The sequence below is a fragment of the Clupea harengus genome, chromosome 8, assembly GCF_900700415.2.
Source record: "Clupea harengus chromosome 8, Ch_v2.0.2, whole genome shotgun sequence".
Classification (NCBI taxonomy): Eukaryota; Metazoa; Chordata; class Actinopteri; order Clupeiformes; family Clupeidae; genus Clupea; species Clupea harengus.
Genome location: NC_045159.1, coordinates 1,190,167 through 1,209,719, shown reverse-complemented (window position 1 = coordinate 1,209,719; position 19,553 = coordinate 1,190,167). Strand labels below are relative to the sequence as shown.

The window sequence follows — 19,553 nt, the reverse complement described above, 5'->3', positions numbered from 1 at the left end:
TGTTATAACGACGCCACAAGTATTTATTGCTGTTTTTAAGAGATAATACTTCTGTGATTCTAGGTCTCTTTTCTCGCGCTGAGTGGTCTGACTTCCCTCATTGTGTTGTCAGATTCAAATTTACGACTTTCTGCTCTGTCTCTCCCAAGCTGACAATGAACCATAATGAGAAAGAAATCACATTTCACTTAAAGCTCTAAAGAAGCTTCCCTCTGTTGGCCTGTATCTTCTCACTCCCATTGCTGTTCATATCAGAGTCATTGGGAAGCAGCTTGATCCCAGCCCTTCGCTGGAGAGGGATTCAAAGCATACTTGTGCTACCCAGGATTTTAATGGTTTTGGAATGGTCGGCCTGACTGACTGCAGCACCTAATGTGGTGGCACTCAGGAACTCCCTTGGGATACATGTGCTGTTCTCAGAGAGAGGAGCACGACCTGTGTCCTCATCTAGCAGTGCAGCAGGCGTGTGACTCATTTTTGTGTTATAAGGTTTCAGACCTAAGAGAGATAATGTCATGTGACATGTCAACAGACTAAATCTTTCATCGTGTATTCCCCTTTTCCATATGTGTATAACTGATCCATTACAACTGAATAAATGTTGCCGTAGGATTGATACAATGCATGGATGATCAGAATGTTTTCTGGACAGCTCTTTTCACATGATTTTGCTAACTAACATAGGCTGTATTGGAATACAACAGTGGTGAAAAAATAAATCTTTCCCCCAGGCAGAGAAGGGGCAATGAACACCAAACAGACCTTAGGGAAACATTCCTGTTTTTCACAAACATTCCTCCTCCTAACTAAGGAGTCTCACCTGCAGAAACAGATGAGTTTCCCACAACCTCAAACACAGCTGACCAAAGATGAATGCCCCATTATATCACAAGATATATGCACACCATGCAAAACCACTGTGGAAAAACATGAAAGCTCAACAAGGGACGCTAAACTCCTTTGTGTGCCTTGTGTATTCGCACCATGCACGTTTGGAGGTCAAAGTTCAACGAACACAGAAACTAATGAAAAGTCCATAAATTACGCGCACAAGCCTATCATACCTCTCGCCCTACACGTGTTTGTGAGAGGGGAACTCACTGAGACGTGAGAGCAGCAGTCATGGTCAAGAAGGTATGTGTATTGCATGATGAAACGAATGAAACGAATGCAACTTCTTCCACATGACAGCTGCTATACACTAGACGGCGGGTAATCACAGAGCAATCACACTACAGCGCCATCTGAAGCATAATTACATCAATGGAACAAAGAGTGCCGTTTCTTTTGTCACTTAGCGTTTGCCAAAGACTGGCAAACCTATTTTCCCCGACGTCCCTCTTTGTCTGTCTAAGAGGAACCATTAAAGACCACTAAATTGGCAACATAACAAGTAAATGCCCTCAAGAATTACCATTAACTCCAGTACAAGACCACAGCCCTAATGGTAATTCTATTGACCTTTAAAGGTTTCTACTGCCAGTATAAAGGGCATCACTTATGATCTAGTGCAAACCATAACACTATACTGGAACATTTCTCGACAAAGCAATCAGTGATTTTGCTGGGCATAATGGTGTTTGTGATGGAAACCCTCAAAATTCTTTTGAAAATGTTAAGGCTTTCTCTCTTTTCTCTCTCTCTCTCTCTGTCTCTCTCTCTCTCTCCTGTTTGAGCTATATGCCCCTACTCCTCCACTCCTGCTCTCTATTTCTGTGTCTTGTGTGCACATGTGTGTTTCTGGACTGGCCTCAAATAATTGTGATTATGTGCATGTTCTCAGTCATAAAATGTGAAGTTGCTCTCGTGATGAGACACACATACACCCCAGCTGTGAACGTGTGTGTGATGACCATCAGTCATACTGGGGTCAGAGTTGAAAATGATGGCACGATAAATGCAGTGGGATTGTGTGTGCATGTTATTGTGGGTTATTTGACATATGACTTGCAGCAGTGGGCTGCTTTTAAGTGTCAAGGCAGAGAATCTACGGTGATGAGAATATACGACTCAACATATGTTAGTATTACGCTATAATGCCTTTATATTAACATTTTAAAGATGTGAAGCTTGGCAACAGATGGTGTGTGGAGATGGGGGAGGGAGGGGGGTCTACCCAAAAGCTGAGATGTCTGCTAAACCCAGGCCCTCTGTTCCCTAACCACATGTGTAAGTTGTGCGCATCTTCCAGGGTAATTACTGACGGCATTCCTGTGATGTTCTCAGGTGCCTGTCAAATCATTTTTCTCAAAGGCTATGACAAATATTGTGAAGCATTTTAATTCTCAAATAATAATCTTTTCTTTTTCTTGCACAGACCAGTAAGCAATTACCATATTTGTGGTACTACCAATAACAACCATATATTTTCTGTGTGCCAAATGTTTTGGAAAGCTGGATCCATGTGTTTAGACTCGAATTATTTGATCAGTGAGGCCTTGGTAAACCTTTCCCCATTGGAATATCTCCAGGTATTTCTGGAGCTGTCAAATATGTCCTTTGTTGTTTGGAATTGTTGTAATATAAGGTAATAATTTGAACGGGTGAGGGCTACCTTGTTAAAACAAGCGGTTCTGCGACTCGGGAAAAGATTCACAAACACAGGAAAACACAGGTTGTGGGTTTAGATGTTCCATTCAATCATCCACGGGGTTCTATCTGTCGGCGGGAGGGTTTTCAATGAAGTGACGTAAAGTGGGTTACAACCTATCAGAGACCAGAGGCGGGTCTTAATACAGGGGCGCCAGTAGGTTATCAAATCAGCTTGTCCTTTGCGGCTTCTGAACAGATGAAGCCGGGTTAAACTAGTAATTCACCCACATCGAGCCGATCATATCTGGAGCTGACCAGATAAGACAAGACCCGATTATGTCTAAGTAGCTTCAGGTTCGCCCAAAACCAACCATGGCACCTAAATCTTTTTCAGAAAAGTTTTCAAACTTAGAGGACAGTGATGTTAAACACTCCACATGCGTGTGCAGAAGACAATGCAACAACTGCAAGATATTCCTCGGTTTCTTCGTCCTCTCTCTTTCGTTGCACTTCGTCACGCTGTTTTGTTATTTGGACTTGAGATCTGAGGTGCAACGAGAGATTCTTCAGAAAAACAGAGATGGTGTTATTCCGGTGGGATCTGCGGAGGCTCATGAACTGCTCCCTCCTGAGCTGCAGGTCCTGGACATGCGCTACTCAGCCATCGGCATGCAGGTAAAGTAAGATGACCTGTGTAACATCGCATCAAGTTTTTTTTAGACCTGCTCTATTTAAAGTCTGCTGATTTGGTCACCTATGCCTAAATTAATAGTAGCCTGTATCTAGCACTAGATACCCATGCATCAATGTTAAATGCCTGATTTGTTTCTGGGATAGGCTTTGTCCCTATTGTGCATCATCTCCGCTACTTAAAGACACTTGCAGATAGGCTACATTGTGCCTGAAAATAGCAAGATTTTTTTTTACATGCCCTTCCCTAGACCTATCTACAAGAAACGGTGTTTACTGAGCCTGCTGCCGTTGTTTTTAGTATGCTTGAGATAAGTACTGAAGTGTGTCGTGCCGACTAATGGGTCTATCAAAAGACGGAAGGACGATTTATTCTAATTAGGCTTTACCGTTCTAAGACAAAGATGGTGCATTTATTTATTTCACTCCTGTTATTGAAAAGCCTGAGTATTGCAACTTGGAACACTGCACACATAAAGTGAACGGACCGACATCAGTGGATGTGTCAAGTATCAGTGTGCATAGTATGAAAACACAGTTCAACCTCCTCTGTGCAGGAACACACCTAGTTTAGGGATGACTATGTCCTTCAGCATTTCAAAATTCCTCAGAAAATCTTAAAATAATAATTATACTTGAAATAATTTAAAAGAAGGATTACGTTATTCAAGGATACGTGTTTCTTAGTCCCTGAATCAAGTCCATAATTTAAATTGATCCACAGTTTTAAATGTCTGAAATGACTCCAGGAGACATCATGCATGACAGACGCTGCTTACCTCTGACAGAGGACACGCTGACAGCTCAAACCTTCTATATGTAGTAATGTGTCAGTGTCAGAAGAACAATAATGGGTTCTTAATGTGCTGTCTCATCTCACAAGCCCTTGGGCTTTATCATCCATGTGCAACAAATCCCTGTTCTGAGCAGGCAGGGTTACTGTGGTCATGATTGATGTCGGGTGGCTCAAGTGGTATGATCCGCCTTTTCCAAAGGGCAGACTTATTAGGACCATAACATGCCAATAATATTGTATCATATTTATGAAATTTCTCTCATTCTGTCCCTGTGTGTGTGTGTGTGTGCGTACGTGTGCTGTAGCCCAAAGACATTCCAATACACAAAGTACTCTAAATCTAGCCGATGCATTGGTTTAATAGGGCTGCAGGAGTGACTAGGCTGTGTGTGTGTGTGTGTGTGTGTGTATGTGTGTGTGTGTGTGTGTGTGTGTGTGTGTGTGTGTGTGTGTGTGTGTGTGCGTGCACGTGTGTGTGCATCTTGGCAGGAACACTGTTCACTGTGAGGGGTGTGAGTGACCTCACGCTACGTGTCAGAACGAGCCTGACATGCCGACAGTGCTGCAAGCCATTTGCATGTAGCACAAACAGCCTCCACATCTCCACTCCATGTAGGCTGTTAATATGCCACTTGTGTCTCTTACCATCTTGGCACACTGTAACGGCCTCTCCACTCCTTTGCATTCGGCCCGTGTTTGTCTATGTGAATCTATCAATCTCTATGCAAATAAGCACAACAAATAGAAATCTTTTATAATAACAGTCAGTGGCATGATATCACACACAATAACTTGACAAATAACTAAATTGACAGCAGCAATAATAATTCTTTGTGTGGTAGTGCTTTAGAAGTAAATTTTTTTATTTGAAGAGAGTCCTCTAATCACTAAATCAGCGTCAGTGTTTGGTGGTCTGGCAAAAGCAGATCTGTCCCTCACGCTTAGTCACTGAAGTAAGTGTGGTCTACACATAAAATACTAGGGAAGGGAGAATTACTTCATACCTCCTAAATGTTGTCAGTGTCAGTAGTCCAAAAACTTTTGTCAAACAAAAAATTAAATGAAAAGCATCTAGCCCTTCTCTCTGAAGGCGTATAAGTGAGGGTAAATGTTGTATTATGTGTGAGTGTTGAGATATACACATTTGTTGACTTAGTCCCCAAACAAGAGTTTCATCTTGTGACAGGGTTGTTTCACTGAGCTCGCTTCAAGCAATTGTTGGACCTAACTGTGCTTAACTCTTCACATGGAAAACTGCGTCTTCAAAGTGAACCTTGGGAACAGTCTTTCCTCAGATTGCCTACATGAATGAATTGCTGCAGGTCGACCTCCTGCTGGCTCTCTATTCTTTTCTTCCTTTCTCTCTTGCTCTTTTCTTCTTTGACTCTCTCTCGCTCTCGCTCTCTCTCTCTGTCTCGGAGCCTCCTTAGGCATTGTGGGCGTGTGGCCAGAGCTCTGTGTGAAATTCTGACACACACACGCAAACACATACACACACACACACACACACACACACACACACACACACACACACACAAACACACACAAACTTGTTCACCCATCTGGTACCTACCCCTCTGAACTCCTATTAAAGACCACTACTTGCCCTACTGCAGGGCTCCCTCTTCAACAGGATATTAACCTTAATGACGTTTTTTCTAATTAGTCCTTCCCAATTACTGTTCTCCTCCCGAATTAATCTAGCTTATGATCTGCCTTTATACCTCCAGCATGGGGATCTGTTTGCTGGTATGCTGAAGTTCTAACATTGACCTGTATGGTATCCTTTGTCACAGTTAGTGTGACTCGTTCACACATGGTTTATTTTACCATTGACAGCTGATTTTTTCCCCCACTAATTATCCCAATAAAGATTTATCTGAGGACTTGTGTATTAGATGTTTCGCTTGTGTCGAAATGGATCACGAGTCTGAAGATAACAGATTGGAACTTATTAGACCGTTATGTCCTCAGCAGATAGTTTAACAAGGATGGCATCAACAGTAAAAAATACTCCACCTGTGTTCGAAAATTGGAATAAGGAGGGGTTCTGCTGTTGGCTGGCTACCTTTGAGCTGTGACTGGATGCAGTGCCAGGAACCCAACAAAAAGAAACCGGATACCTGGCAACGCCTGACATGTTGCTTTTGAAATCTAATAACCCTTCCCGAATAACCTCACAAATGAAGAAATGATAGACATTCATCCCCGCACACACTAGACTTTTGAATCATAAGCACTTTTATTATGTGAGACACGGAATAGAAATACCTTTCCGCTGGGTCACCAAGGAGATGTGAAGGCAACGCCTTAGTTAAGTCAATGCATCGTTTTCATTGGTAACTATTTTGTTTTATTTAGAGTGAAGTTCACGTTTGAGTTGTACACAGAGGGTTCCTATCTCAGAATCAGCCTGTGGCTCCTGGCCATGTTCCCCAAAGGACAGGTGTCAGGGATATTACTGGATTCGTTTTAAATCAGGAAAGAATGTTTACATGTCTTAATTAGAATAGAGCTTATGTGGTGCACATGCTTTTATTTATAGAAACCTCAGGCATTAAAAGGGCTGTCGGGGCAAACAAGCTGCGTACAATTAGGCAGTATGTGACTGTGCAAAAGAGTCCACATTCGACCTCCAGTAAACACTGTTCTGAAAGCATGTATGGAGGTGAAACTAGCAAGGTGGTTCAATCAGTCTTCAGTCAACCAATCATAACATAAGTGGGGTATGCCGTTGTGAGAATTTATACTTGTGTGCTGGTGTGTCTGCGTAGCTCTGCAATTCACCACCAAAACGTTAGTTCAAAAAAAAAAATCTCCGGACCAAACTCTATAGACGTCCGTGTTTGTACATAAATGTCATTAGTTTGATCTTTTTTCACAGAAAGACACTGTATAATCTGATAATTATTGTAACTATTGATACTATTATTGTAACAAAAAATATGTCTTAACTGATTTGCGAGGCCTCTACTAGCCAAGTAGTTACGTTAAGAAGCTCACTTCCCACAAAGTAGACAGCTTGCCAGCAAAGTAAACCGTTCTATCCATTCTGAATTATAAACCCCAGCAGTGGTCAACCTGAAAATCCTTCTTCTCTGTGGCAGCCCTTTTTAGGATGTGTGCTTTTTATCCCAGATATATCCTGTATATCCTGTTGATGGATATGTTGTAGATGTATTTGAAAGTAATACGTGTGTGTGTGTGTGTGTGTGTGTGTGTGTGTGTGTGTGTGTGTGTGTGTGTGTGTATATATAAAATCAAATTATTATTATAAAAAAAAATTCTCAGCGTTTCCTGTCTGCGTTTTACAGTGACACTGGTTTTGGTCCGATTTCAGCTGGCGAGGGAGTACTCGTGTCCTTCCTCTCCCCTAGATGGCCTGAACTATGAAGGCAAAAACCTGACCTAAACCCTGGCCCATCTAGGTTTCTGCCCAAAGAATGGTTCTGTCGTCTGAATTCTGTGCTGGACTGATTCCGCTAGCCGGCTGTTTTTGCCAAACCACTGTCCTGAGGCAACCTTGCATATTGTAGCCTATATTTACGTGTATAAAATGTGATCTTTTGTAATTCCGCCAGTCATTTCCCATGTATGTGTGTATAATGCCACCTATTATACAGTCTTTAGCTGTCCTTTGAAAGGAATGCCACTCCCCTCAGTTGTGGACCCTAAGCTCATAGGAGTGGTTTCATTTCAAAGCGAGCTCAGAGATCACAGACTATTGTGTTTTATGTTTCCCACTGCTGTTATTGGTAAATGAAGTTTCCCTCTCCAAAAGCCAAAACATGTTTGGTTTGAGGTTCAGAGAAGGGCTTTTTTCAAAGGAGGCTGGAATCCACGGGTTCGGCATCTGTGACTAGACGACAATCTGTCAACATTTACTCCACAGGGTCATGGGTTTACACGGAGGATAGACAGTGTGGCCACACGGCCCCATCAGAAGGGTAATATGGCATCAGGAGTATCAGATGTGTCAGCGCTTCTTCCAGTTTGTCTGCTCCGGCAGCAAACACAAACTTCAGAGTTCCTCAGGTGCACCCTCGTGTCAACAATGAAAGCCGTTTCCGATCGGGGAAAGAAAAGTTTTACCGATCCATGTTTGGGAATTGGTTCATGTGAGGTTTATAGATGAAAACCGCGTGTGTGTGTAGTCGTATGCTTGGCTGTGCTTTGTAGAACGTCTGGCAGGCTGTATGATCTAATACATTTTGAAAGGATTTACACCGGTTTGAGCCTTGCCTATGTTCTCTATTGTATATTGCCAGTTTTACGTAACTGCTTCACACAAATGTTTCCCTCCATCAATGGCTGTAGTGTTTACTCTGTGCGAGTAATTGAAAAGATGCATTGTTATTTTAGTGGCTTTTCTGCAGAAAGCCACAGCACACCCTTATATTTTTCACACTTGCACTTTCAGCCTGTGCATGACTGTTTTTATAATATCTCCTCTCTGAAGTTCAATTTGCATTGGTAAGCCCCAGACGTTCAACCCCACACCCTCAACCGCTGCAACCCATCCCAACTCCCCCACCACCCCACTGTATTGTGCAATTACTGGGAAAGGAATTCTCATGAAACTGTTGTCTTTTGTGTCCTCTTAAGGCCCGACCGCAGTGCTTTATGACTGTTTGGTTCGGCAGGCAGGGACGAATTGGCTGCTCCATGGGCCAGCCTGAGTTTGAGGTGCTCTTGGAGGGTAAATCAGCCCGCTGGCTGGGGCCTGAGGCGGACTCCTCGCGATCCATCTTCAGCAGCGTGGCAGGATCCGAATTGTACATGCCATAAATCAGTGGCAGTGGAGAACCCACCGCAGCTGCTGATTACCCTCCAGTTTATAATGTCATGCCTCGTGTTTGACTTGGAGTCGGGCAGAGCTTTTACCTACAGCATGATTGCTGACATTCTAAGTGGTACCCATCAAAAGAATGGCATGAGATCCTCTAGTTTTTTTTTTCAGTTTTTTTATTTTTTTTCCTTTTGAGTAAATTAGTGTCCTCGGAGGATCAGCTTTCGCAATTGTGACCGCAATCTCGGCGTGTGTTTATGTGTGCATTTGTGCGTTTGTGTGTGCGCAAGGACGCCATTGATCTTTTTGTACCAATTGAAGCTGTGCCATGAGTTCACATTTGATCGCTGGAAGTGGTACACTTGAGCTAACTCTGTCTGCGCGCTCGCTTACGGATATGAGCAGCCCAACAATCATACGCATCATTTTGCAGCCACATGGAGACAATTATGCTCAAAACAAATTTGATATCATTCTCAGAAGACCATCAAGAGTATGTGATTAATTTCAGGATCCAACGTCAGCATATTTCCTGACGTTATCTCCTTTATTATGAGTGCAGTTGTTTTGAGGCCCACTTGCCCCCGAGATTCCACTCCTGTACACACAGACCCACACAGAGCTTTGACCGCACTGCCGTTATGCCTGCAGCTGGTTCGAGTAATCTGCCACTGCTTCACCTGGCTGCCCCTAGCCTTTTTCTCTCTGATTGTGAACGCAAGGTCTGATTCATTTCCCTCTCACCCCTGTGCGAGTGGTTCCTCTTTTTTCAGACGTGCTGTTCTGTTGAGTCCCTTTCACCCGGCTTTTGTTGACGGTGTGATGTGTTCTTGTCCGTTGTTTGTGTAGTCACAGTGCTGAACGCACATGTGTCTCGAGGCCTCGTCAAGACTGTCTCAGTGTCTCGCCAACAACTGAGGGATGAGCCACAATACCGGGTCAAGCCACGTCTCCCACTTAGAACATACTGTGGCTTAGAAGTCTGGGTTGACCTGGGAGAGTTTAATGGAAATTGACATTTACAACTTGCTCTGCGTTTGTTGACGTTATATAGATGGTTACTATTTAAATGCAGCTGAACTAAGTCAACTTGTATCATATGCTAAATAAGCCTGAATCAGCATGACCTTACCTTGGCATTAGGAGGTGTGTGTTGACGCCTCATTCTGTGGTTGTTGTTCATCGACAAGCCTCCACCCTCAAGCCTCCAGCTGTTTGCTCCCCAGTATGTCCATAAGATGAGGTCTTGGACAGTGAGCTTGTATGTAGCTTTTGAAACACTGTCTCGTTTATTATTTTTTGTTATGACTTTGATCTATTTTTGATCTTTTGTATACTCCATTCCAATAATGTATGGGCATGTGAGTATAGGAATATTAATTGCATCCCCCCCCCCCCCCCCCTTAATATCTTATGGAATTATTGATTGAACTGTGGCCCTCTCTGCCCATTCTTTTCTGGACTCGATACAGTTCCATGTCATATTCTCGACTAGACGGCGGAAATTAAAGCAGATTCGCAGTAACTAAAGAAGTTGTGTTGATCGGCCTATGCAACATATGGATGGCATATGCCAAGTGCCTTTCTTTGGCACTGGTATCTTTTTAAACAAAGATTTCTTTGTTTTTTGTTTAAGCCACTGAGTGATGGATGAGTGGCATTTCGCGTTGAGTAAGTCACGAGAAATGAAGGCGAGTTTGACTGCTGACTCTTCATCTACCTCACGCACCATCACGAGTCTCTCTCACTCAGTCAGTTAGCCAACCTCCCGTGCCAATGTGTTTCTGTTTAATGGATTGGGCTAGCAATCAGTGGTTTCGCTCTACAGGGAATACATCATTAGGTGTTTAAACATCCTCCCATACATCTTCCTTTCTCTCATTGTTTTGGTATTTTGTCTCTCTTGCCCACATAGACGTACATCCGTACATCCACTCACTCTTTTTGTGTCTCTCTCTCCCCCACGGTCTCTCTCTCTCTCACCCACTGTCTGTCTGACCCACTGTCTGTCTGTCTGACCCACTGTCTGTCTCTCTCTCTCACCCACTGTCTGTCTGTCTGTCTGTCTGTCTGTCTGTCTGTCTGTGGGTAGCACTGGCCGTGATGATTGATAGCGAAGCAGCGAAAGCGGTTTGTCACTCTCGCTGCACAGCAGATGTGAGGCTGCGTTCACACAGCACGTTTCATGTGGTTTCCAGCGCGTCCCAAATTGGAATTGTTCTCAAGCCACAACACACAGCCCCAGCACCAGCCAAGGAGAGGGACGGGCGAGCACTCGAGAGGGAACAAAGCAAAGGAGGGAGGGAGGGAGGGAGGGAGGGGATGGGGGGGTGAGAGCGAAGGAGGTAGCAGGTGGAAAAACATATTTCCCAAATTGCTGACAGGTGTAGCAGAGTAGCCCAGCCTCGGTCTGGAGGTTCAAATAGAAAGCTCAGCGTGGGGATCGGAGCAGGCAGCCCGCCGTTGGCAGGATGCCACTGCAAGCAAGATGTGGCTACGACGGCTACTCGCTCACTGACAGAGGAATGTATGTGTGTTTGGGGGGGGGGGGGGTGTTGGGTGTGGGGGTCCTCTCGTTTAGACCTCCTGTAGAGCCAACGGCAACTACATCACATCATTAGGGTCAAAGGTCACCTGAGCTCCCGTGGTCCGAAGCAGGTTTGAGCTTCCTGATGGGAGTGAGAGTCCTATTGTAAAGCGAAGCACGCCTTTACCTTACAGGCATCCCTATATGCAGTTTAAAGGGTGATGTAATGAAAAAATATTTTTAATACGTACATTTAAAGTTTATGAAGGTAATGTCCTCCAGGCCCTTTCACACCAACCTCCGTCTGCTTGAAAGGCTGTTCCTTCAAAAGAGGGATTTCTGTTTTATTTTTTCCCCGTTTTCCTAAGGTAATGGGGTTGGCTGTGGGGAACAAAAGCATTTTTAATGAACCCTGTAAATCTTGCATTAAAAGTAAACTCTAAGAGAGTAAGGTGGAGCAGCAGAGAAGTGAGCCATGCTTTCTGGACTAAAGATGTTGAGATCATTCCCCTGCGTCTCCTTTGAAAGAACCAGTTAGCACAGCACAGTGCTGTGTGTGTGTGTGTGTGTGTGTGTGTGTGTGTGTGTGGGGGGGGGGGGGGTGTTTAGTCCCAACCCTCGGAATGATTAACAGCATGTTGGGTCACCCTGCTCTGGTGTCTAAAGGGAGGTGAATTAATTGGAGATCTCATCAGCACATTTCACAATACAATACACATCACAACTCCTGCCATATTGCAAGGGTTAGGGTTTTCTGGGTACTCTGATGAGGCATGGGACCTCCGCGTCTTCATTGGAATCAGATCTCATTAATAAACTTGATTCCCTGCCCTGTGAATATCTGTGGAACAGTGTAGCAGTGTGTCTCGGTGGTAGTGTGTCTGAGATAGTATAGTTCTTAGTGTCCTCAAACTCACCAGAGGTTGTCAGTGCCGATACTGTTATCATGCTGACAAGGGGAACTTGCTTGGCCTCAGGGGAGAAAAGTTAGAGTGTTCTGGGGACCAGATCAGTTGGTCGTTTGATGGCTGTGTTCCTTTGTATTTGTCTTTTCCTTGTCCCCTCAGAAGAACCATTAGGCCTACATGTTCTACTCAGAAGTCTCCTCATCCTGGGAGGTTCTTGGTAGACCCATTACAGGAAGGAACAAAAGAACCCATATTTTAGATTGAGTGTTTGCCCTTGTGTGTACAAGTGCTGGATAGTGTGCGCTGCCGTCGTCTCTCTGATGTATGTGGTGTTTGTAATTATGGGTGTCTCCTCTGTCCATGCCGGTTTGGTCGCGTGTGTCAGTTCGCACAGTGGTTGATTTGTGTGGGAGTATGTGCTTTCCTGCATGCGTTTGCGTGCGGCCAGTATTTTGGGATTTCTTGAGCGTTTGATGTCTGTCTCTGCACTGACTGAAAAGTGAAATAAGTGCAAATCTCATTGGATGACAGATGTCCCAGCCAGCGCATCCTATTCAGACCCCCCCCCCCCCCTTTTTTTTTTTTGTCATTTTAGGCCAATTTCAGAGAGCTATAAAAATCAGTGACATGCGCTTGGGTGGGGATTTTCCTCTGTCTCTCTCTGTCTGTCTGTCTGTCTGTCTGTGTCTGTCTGTCTGTCTGTCTGTCTGTCTCTCTCTGTCTCTCTGTCTGTCTGTCTGTCTGTCTGTCTGTCTGTCTGTCTGTCTCTGTATCCCCGTCTCATAATGTTTCTTTCTCTCCCTCTTTTGTGAGATCAGGACAGATTCTGATTTAGCACCGAAAAAGGGAGTGCGTGTTTGTGAGCTCATATGTGTATGACTCTGGGCTGGGCTTTGGGTGGTGTGGTGGGGGTGGGATGAGGAGAGGAACAAGCGGGAGAGTTAGGGGGGCGTTGGAGTGTCCGTGGGAGAGATCAGCACTCGCCTCAGTTTAGTGCCCCCCCCCCCCAATATATAAACACCCTGAGTCACTCCTAACCCCCCACCCCCCCCACTGTTATTTCTGGCTTTCTGCACTAATTTTGATTTGATTTTACATGGTTCTCCTAAATAGAGTACATCGTTGGAGTGTTGCGTGTCAATCTGATTAGATTAGCCGTAGATTCAGATTAAGGGCTAATTTTGAGCAGAGATATCCCCTGTGTGTGTGTGTGTGTATGTGTGTGTGTGTGTGTGTGTTCGTGGGAGAGAGAGGAGGGAAGGAAGGAAGCACGGAGGGAGAGTAGGGAATAGAGAGAAAGGGAAAACGAGTGAGCTGATGCTCATGAGTCTCCCATGAAGAGAAGCAGATGGTGTCTTATCACAGCTCTTATCGCCATCCTGATGGGCTCGCTGGCTTCCTCTGACAGACAGGGAATTCTGGGCTTTGGCCATGTGTGTAACTGCTCAGAGCTTTGGGAACAGTTCTAATAATATTTTGTTCAATATTAATTTCCATAGTTTGAAAAAGAGCGCTCCATGAGTCATATGACAGGCATGTCTTGGCTTGGGTATAAAGCAATCTAGTGTTCTGTTTGTTGTGTGCTGAGCCGAAAAAGAAAGGAGGAGAAGAAGGAGAGAATCAGAGGGAGGACAAAGGACTAGCCTATAGACAGACATGGATGGTGAGACATGAGAGGACAACTCAGTAATGCAGAGCATTTCTACTTCTCAAAAAACAAAAACAAGGACCAAGTCATGTTTGATGTTGTGTTATCATGTATATTTACTTCCCACCTGGCACATACACACACACACACACACACAGACACACACAAACATACACACACACACACACACACACACACACTTGTCACTTCTGAATTTCTATCTCGCCTTTGTAGCAGGAGACCTTAATTTTACAGCCGCGAGTTGTGCGAGCAAATATTTTGGATGCATAGTTGGAAATGTCTGGATTGTTTTCTGTGAGGGATGCCAAGCCGCCGCCTCACGCGTTCGCTGCCTGTCAGGGACTCTCACGCTCACTGCCTCTTCTCGCTCACCAGCGAGCACAACAGCAAAGATAGCCCTGCTGTCAACACGCAGCCCTGAAGGACGACCATGCAAATCATCTGCTGATGATTTCCAATTGACTGTGAAAACCTCATCAATCCAGAGCTCTCAAAAGAGAAATTTCGAAAGAGGCTTGCCTCGTGTTTTTAGTTCAGACTGTCAACTGTGGTTGGGGCTGTGTGGACCCACCTCTTTCGTTTGATAATTGTTATCCAGACTTGTTATCATTCCAGTGTAGACTTACACAGTTGTGGTGTGCGGATGATGCCGTGGTGACAAACTGCTGGATCGTGTTCGCAGCTTTTTCCGCTAATTGTGAGCGCTAACCGTCTTGTTTTTTATCGATCTGCCTTGGTATGGCTAAGGACTGTTTGCTGGAGAGCCTCTTTTATACTCGTCTATAAAACTAATGATGTTGGTTTAGCGTTCGCACAGCTGTTCTGCCTCAGCATGGCCCACATGCTTCTCATCAGGTCCTGTGTAATTTCTCAAACTTAAAAAAGAAAACGTCTCATTTTTCCGTCCTCAATGTGGCACCACTAGGGCAGAACACAAAATTGTGTTTATGAAATGTAACTGTCCCATCAAATGTAAACAGAGAATACTCTCAGCGAAAGCTTCACGCTCACATGCACAGACGAGGTTTGCCACATCAATGAGAGACTGTGGTGTTTCCTGTTTTTATATTTGACCGTTTTTGTCCACTTGTTTACAGGTTGTTTCTCTTCAGCGAAAATTACAAGAAACAACCAGCAATGATAACAAAAGTTGGCTACTCAAGCCAGTTTGTCAACTGAACAGAATTCAGAATGTGACCTAATCAATAATTTTGTCAAGTACTCTAGTACAAACATGTTTTTCAAATGCTGAAATACACATTAGACTGTCCTAATGTGTGAGAAAACAATTTTATCAAATTCACTTACATCTGCTCCCTATATATACAGTATCTGGTCTCTGATGGGTGTGTGGTGGTGGTTTTCTACTTCTGCTTAGGATATGGTAGTAAGTTAAAAGTTGGTCACTTGAGTGGGCCATTGTTTTACCATTGTCAAGCATCTTTCTCCAGACCTCTGCACAACATCTGCCTTGCTGACTATATCCATGTTATGCCCATGTTTACCTTACTGAGTAACAGAACTGCGCTGAGGCAGAACCCAGAATGTTTATTCACGTTCTCTGCCAGCTTCTCTCTGACATGTCCCACTCAGAACTCATTACGGCTCTCCTGCATCTGAGCGCGTTCCAGTCTCCGCTGATTATAACGATCAAACACATGCTGTGTCTCGAAGACAGAGATGTGTTTATTGGCCATTATTTTGGACTGAGTACGATGAGGAGGAACCTGACTGATCTGAAGCCCACTCCATTCACTTTTATCATCAATTTTTCCCCTCAATCGTCAAGTTTTTTGTTTTTTTTGTTCAATCGCTTCTCTTGCCATCAGACATGTGGGCTTCCCTGACAACAAGCCCTTTATATGCTGAGCCCTCAAAGCATCATAAAATGATTATGGTCCTCTTTCTGCTCTTGTTGAAGCTATAGCCCTTGGTACATATAAATGAGATGTATGCACTTGCACGCACATGCGCACCCACACCCACAAACGTGTGCACACACACACACACACACACACACACACACACACACACACACACTTATTGGTTGCTTTTCTCCATGTGTGTGTGCATGTGTGTGCTATGCGGTTTTGCAGAGTGGAGATGGTATATGGCCCAGATGGCAGTAGGCTTTAGAGCATGGCATGGAGGCTTTAGAGCAGCTGTATTTGTTTAGCTGTGGCCTGTGATTGGGTAAAGTTGGCTATGTTAAACAGCACTAATTGAGGGCTTCAGGTGGATCTGACCACTCAGTGGGGTCTACTGTATGTTCAGGTCATGGAAGTGGACAAAGTGTGCTTGAGTTGAAGTGCGCTGACTTGCATGCACACAGAACAGTAAATTCAAATCTGTTTTATGTGGGCGCGCACATTTTCGGAAAATCCCACAGGTGACGCATTTCTGTTCAAAGTCCATTTTGTGTCATTGGTGGGGTCAAATATAGCCTTTAACTCACTGGTAATTCTGTGGTTAGGCCTAGGATTGAAACATTTTGTGGGAAACCCTTAATTAAGCTGAAGTCTAGATGAGGACACACAGCTGCTAAAAATCCGTTTAAGGGTTGGCCAAGGTTTATCACACAATCGGCTGTGTGTGAGCAGAAGACCTGTGTGTGTGTGTGTGTGTGTGTGTGTGTGTGTGTGTGTGTGTGTGTGTGTGTGTGTGTGTGTGTGTGTGTGGCGGTCCGGTGTTCGCTGCACCAGCTGTGCCCCAGCTGTTTGGAGCAGCAGACCGCAGCAGCATCTGGGGTTCAGTGGCCGATGGAGGCGTGTTGTACCGGCCGCTGGTGGGGGAAACTCTTGGGCTTATGAGGTGAGAACAGGCCATGTCTGGTCCCAAAACAGGCCTGTGGACATTCGCTGTCGGTGGCCTGCGCATCCCTGTGCTTGTGTAGTTCTTACCTACGCGTCTGTCTCACACTGCGCTGGGTTTTTGTTGTGTCTACTCCCCTGGACTATTCATTTTGTGGTCTTGCTCATGGTCATGATCACTGATGCATAGAAAACAGTAAATGTAACCACAGTAAACAAACATCTAACTGTTGCTAGGGGCTTTGTGTGTATTGTCTGTCTTCTCCCGACTAAGATGTTCTCCCACTTGCTTGATAAAATATCAGATATTTTAAGGACATCTAAAAGAAAGGCTTTCTACATGGCCCTTACTCTTATTCATAGACCGTTGCAACAGTTTATCAAAACATATAACTTAGAACATGGGGTTTCTGTCCTAACAGGTCTCCCAGTGCACTTTCACAATTATAATGGGATTCAGATCTGGTGGTTGTGCTGGTCATGACAACCTTGGTTCCTTATCCATTAAACCACTCTTATTGAGCTGAATGGTACTTTGCATTTTCTTGCTGGATTGTTCAGTTGCTAGGTGACACCTGGGATCAGGGGGTCTGCCAGTATCAGACCACCTATTGGACTCTCAACACTGTCCTCCAAAATCCTGTGGAGTGGACATTCTCCTCCAAACAAAACCAACTGAACCAAGCTGTCTGTTTACAGCAGTGCACCTGATCCCACTGATTCTCCAAGGCATCGATCAGTTGTGCAAGGGGTCCCTGCTGCTTTGTTGAAGTGAGATCCTCCTGCTGCCCAAAGTTTTGGTGGATATGATTAGCCACTCTTGCTGTCGGTTGCATTTAAACAGGGGATACATTTCAAGGCCTATCGTGGATAGCCGAAACCTAGGATGGTAGCGAACACCATAACTTGTTTTTGTGTACATATAAATAAATAATACATCATTTATAAATAACACACAATAACACATCAACAACAATAACTAATAATAAAATAAAACAATTATAACAATGTACTGTAATAAAAGTGATGTGAATGTGGTCTCTCTCAAAAAAATGAAATTCTGACAATTTTGCTTAACCCTTAATGGACGATGAAAAATATTTTGTGGACATTTTTACCTTTTCCTTTCCTTCCCTCCTTTCGTTACATCCTAGCATCTCCCTTTGATAAAAATGTGTAGGAAATGAGGGCGGATAACTGAAACCGTGGTTACGAAATCAACAGATATGGGGGTTCCACTGTATACATAGTGCTCATGTGACCTGAAACCTCAGAAGGTTCCAGTATAAATAGACGGATATATGTGAGTAATTATCATAGAGCAGCTGAGTTCTGGTGAACTTCTAACTTCAGGCATTGATGAAATTACAAAAGAAGTGCTTGTGTAATGTTCAGGCTTGGTGTGGAAATGATACAAAAATTAGATTTTTCAAAGATGAGCGAGTATGTCCCCATTCTCGGTATTATTAAAATATTCCACTTGCCAGGGAACATTTAATTTCTGACCCTTTTTTGGCTCTTTAGCCAAAACAAGCAGCAAAATAATCAGATTTCCACGGTAACTGGAGAGCCCCTCTGAGGCGCTGACATCACTAGCCTTCACTGGAGTTTTGTCTTTTAATTCCCCAGTTGTTGTCCTCAGTTTCTCTCAGTATCTATAATGGATCTCCGCGGCCCTGACCTGAGATAGGTTTACAAGCACACAGATGGCGTGGAGGTCTCCTCCCCGTCCGACATGTTCTCAGACCACTTAGAGGAATATTCTGGGTTTAGAAGCCTCCTCTGGGCCATGTTGTGAATCTGAGAGGTGAGTTTTGAGGCCCTTAAGCAATGCCAAAGCTGGCACTGGTTTATCCTGTAAATGTACTTGAAGTTGAGTGACACACTCCTATTTGCAGCATAATTGAAAGTTCTTACGGCTGCAAACATTTCTGTGAAGAATCTTTAAAGGCGATATATGGTAACTAGAATCTTCGAGGACTCTTTTGGTTGGCTCGTTCTAGATGCCACCTTTCAATGGTTCAAAGGCTACCGGCCTTTAAAATGCTCTGGGAGGTTCTTCTTTCGGGTTGTTTGCAACCCATTCTTTTCAGTGAGTGTTCTTAACATCTCTGAAGGGAAACTCGGCCTCTCCTTCCGTCTCTGGATTCACTTACTCTGAAATTCCCTGTCAGCTTGAACTCTCAGATGGACCCTTTGCCCATGCCTAAGTGTGAACCGGGGATCCAGTCTCAAGGAGGCAGAACACACCCTTTGGCAAACACATTTTTTTTTTTTAAGGCCTGTTGTTTTTGGCAGAGCAATTTTTAAGGGCCTATAGTAATTGTACTTTTTTGAATCCCATCAATGGAGGTGAAGTTTGGGTTCTGTCCCAGAAAGCCTCAGTCATGTACTATAAATGAGGGGTCAATTATGCCATCATTTGCCTTGTCACTGGAAGTAGATATGGAGAGGAACAGACTCTGTGCTTTAGTTTTAACCAGCTGAACTGTACCAGCAATTGTCTGTTTTTCTTATAGTCGTGCTGTCCTTGCTCTTGTCTTTTCAAAATTGAGCCTATCGTTGATTTATCATGTGCCCACTGAGGTGCTGAAGGCAGATGAGTCACTTGAGCCTCATGTCCCCTCAGAAGACATCTGCCTTATGAATGGTCCGTCCCTCTGTCCTTGCTGAGCAGATCCTCCAGGGCCCAGGGCCCAGGAACCCATCGCCTCGTCCAGCTCCGAGAACCACTCTGGGATGGGATCAGACGATTGTGTCACTGACGATAAAGGCTCGACCAAGCAAAAAAAGCGTCATTATTATTATTTGCACAGTTCAGATGGTCAAAAT

General features: G+C 44.2%; 1 protein-coding gene across 1 annotated transcript in view; it reads left to right on the top strand.

The window, feature by feature from the left end:
• The first annotated feature begins 2,788 nt into the window (after positions 1–2,788).
• The window catches only part of eda (ectodysplasin A), a 35,963-nt gene continuing 19,198 nt past the window's right edge, over positions 2,789–19,553 (top strand). Inside the window, exon 1 of the mRNA XM_031571412.2 lies at positions 2,789–3,207. Within this exon, the coding sequence (XP_031427272.1) occupies positions 2,905–3,207 (303 nt within the window). The 5' untranslated portion in view covers positions 2,789–2,904. The remainder of the gene's footprint in view (positions 3,208–19,553) is intronic.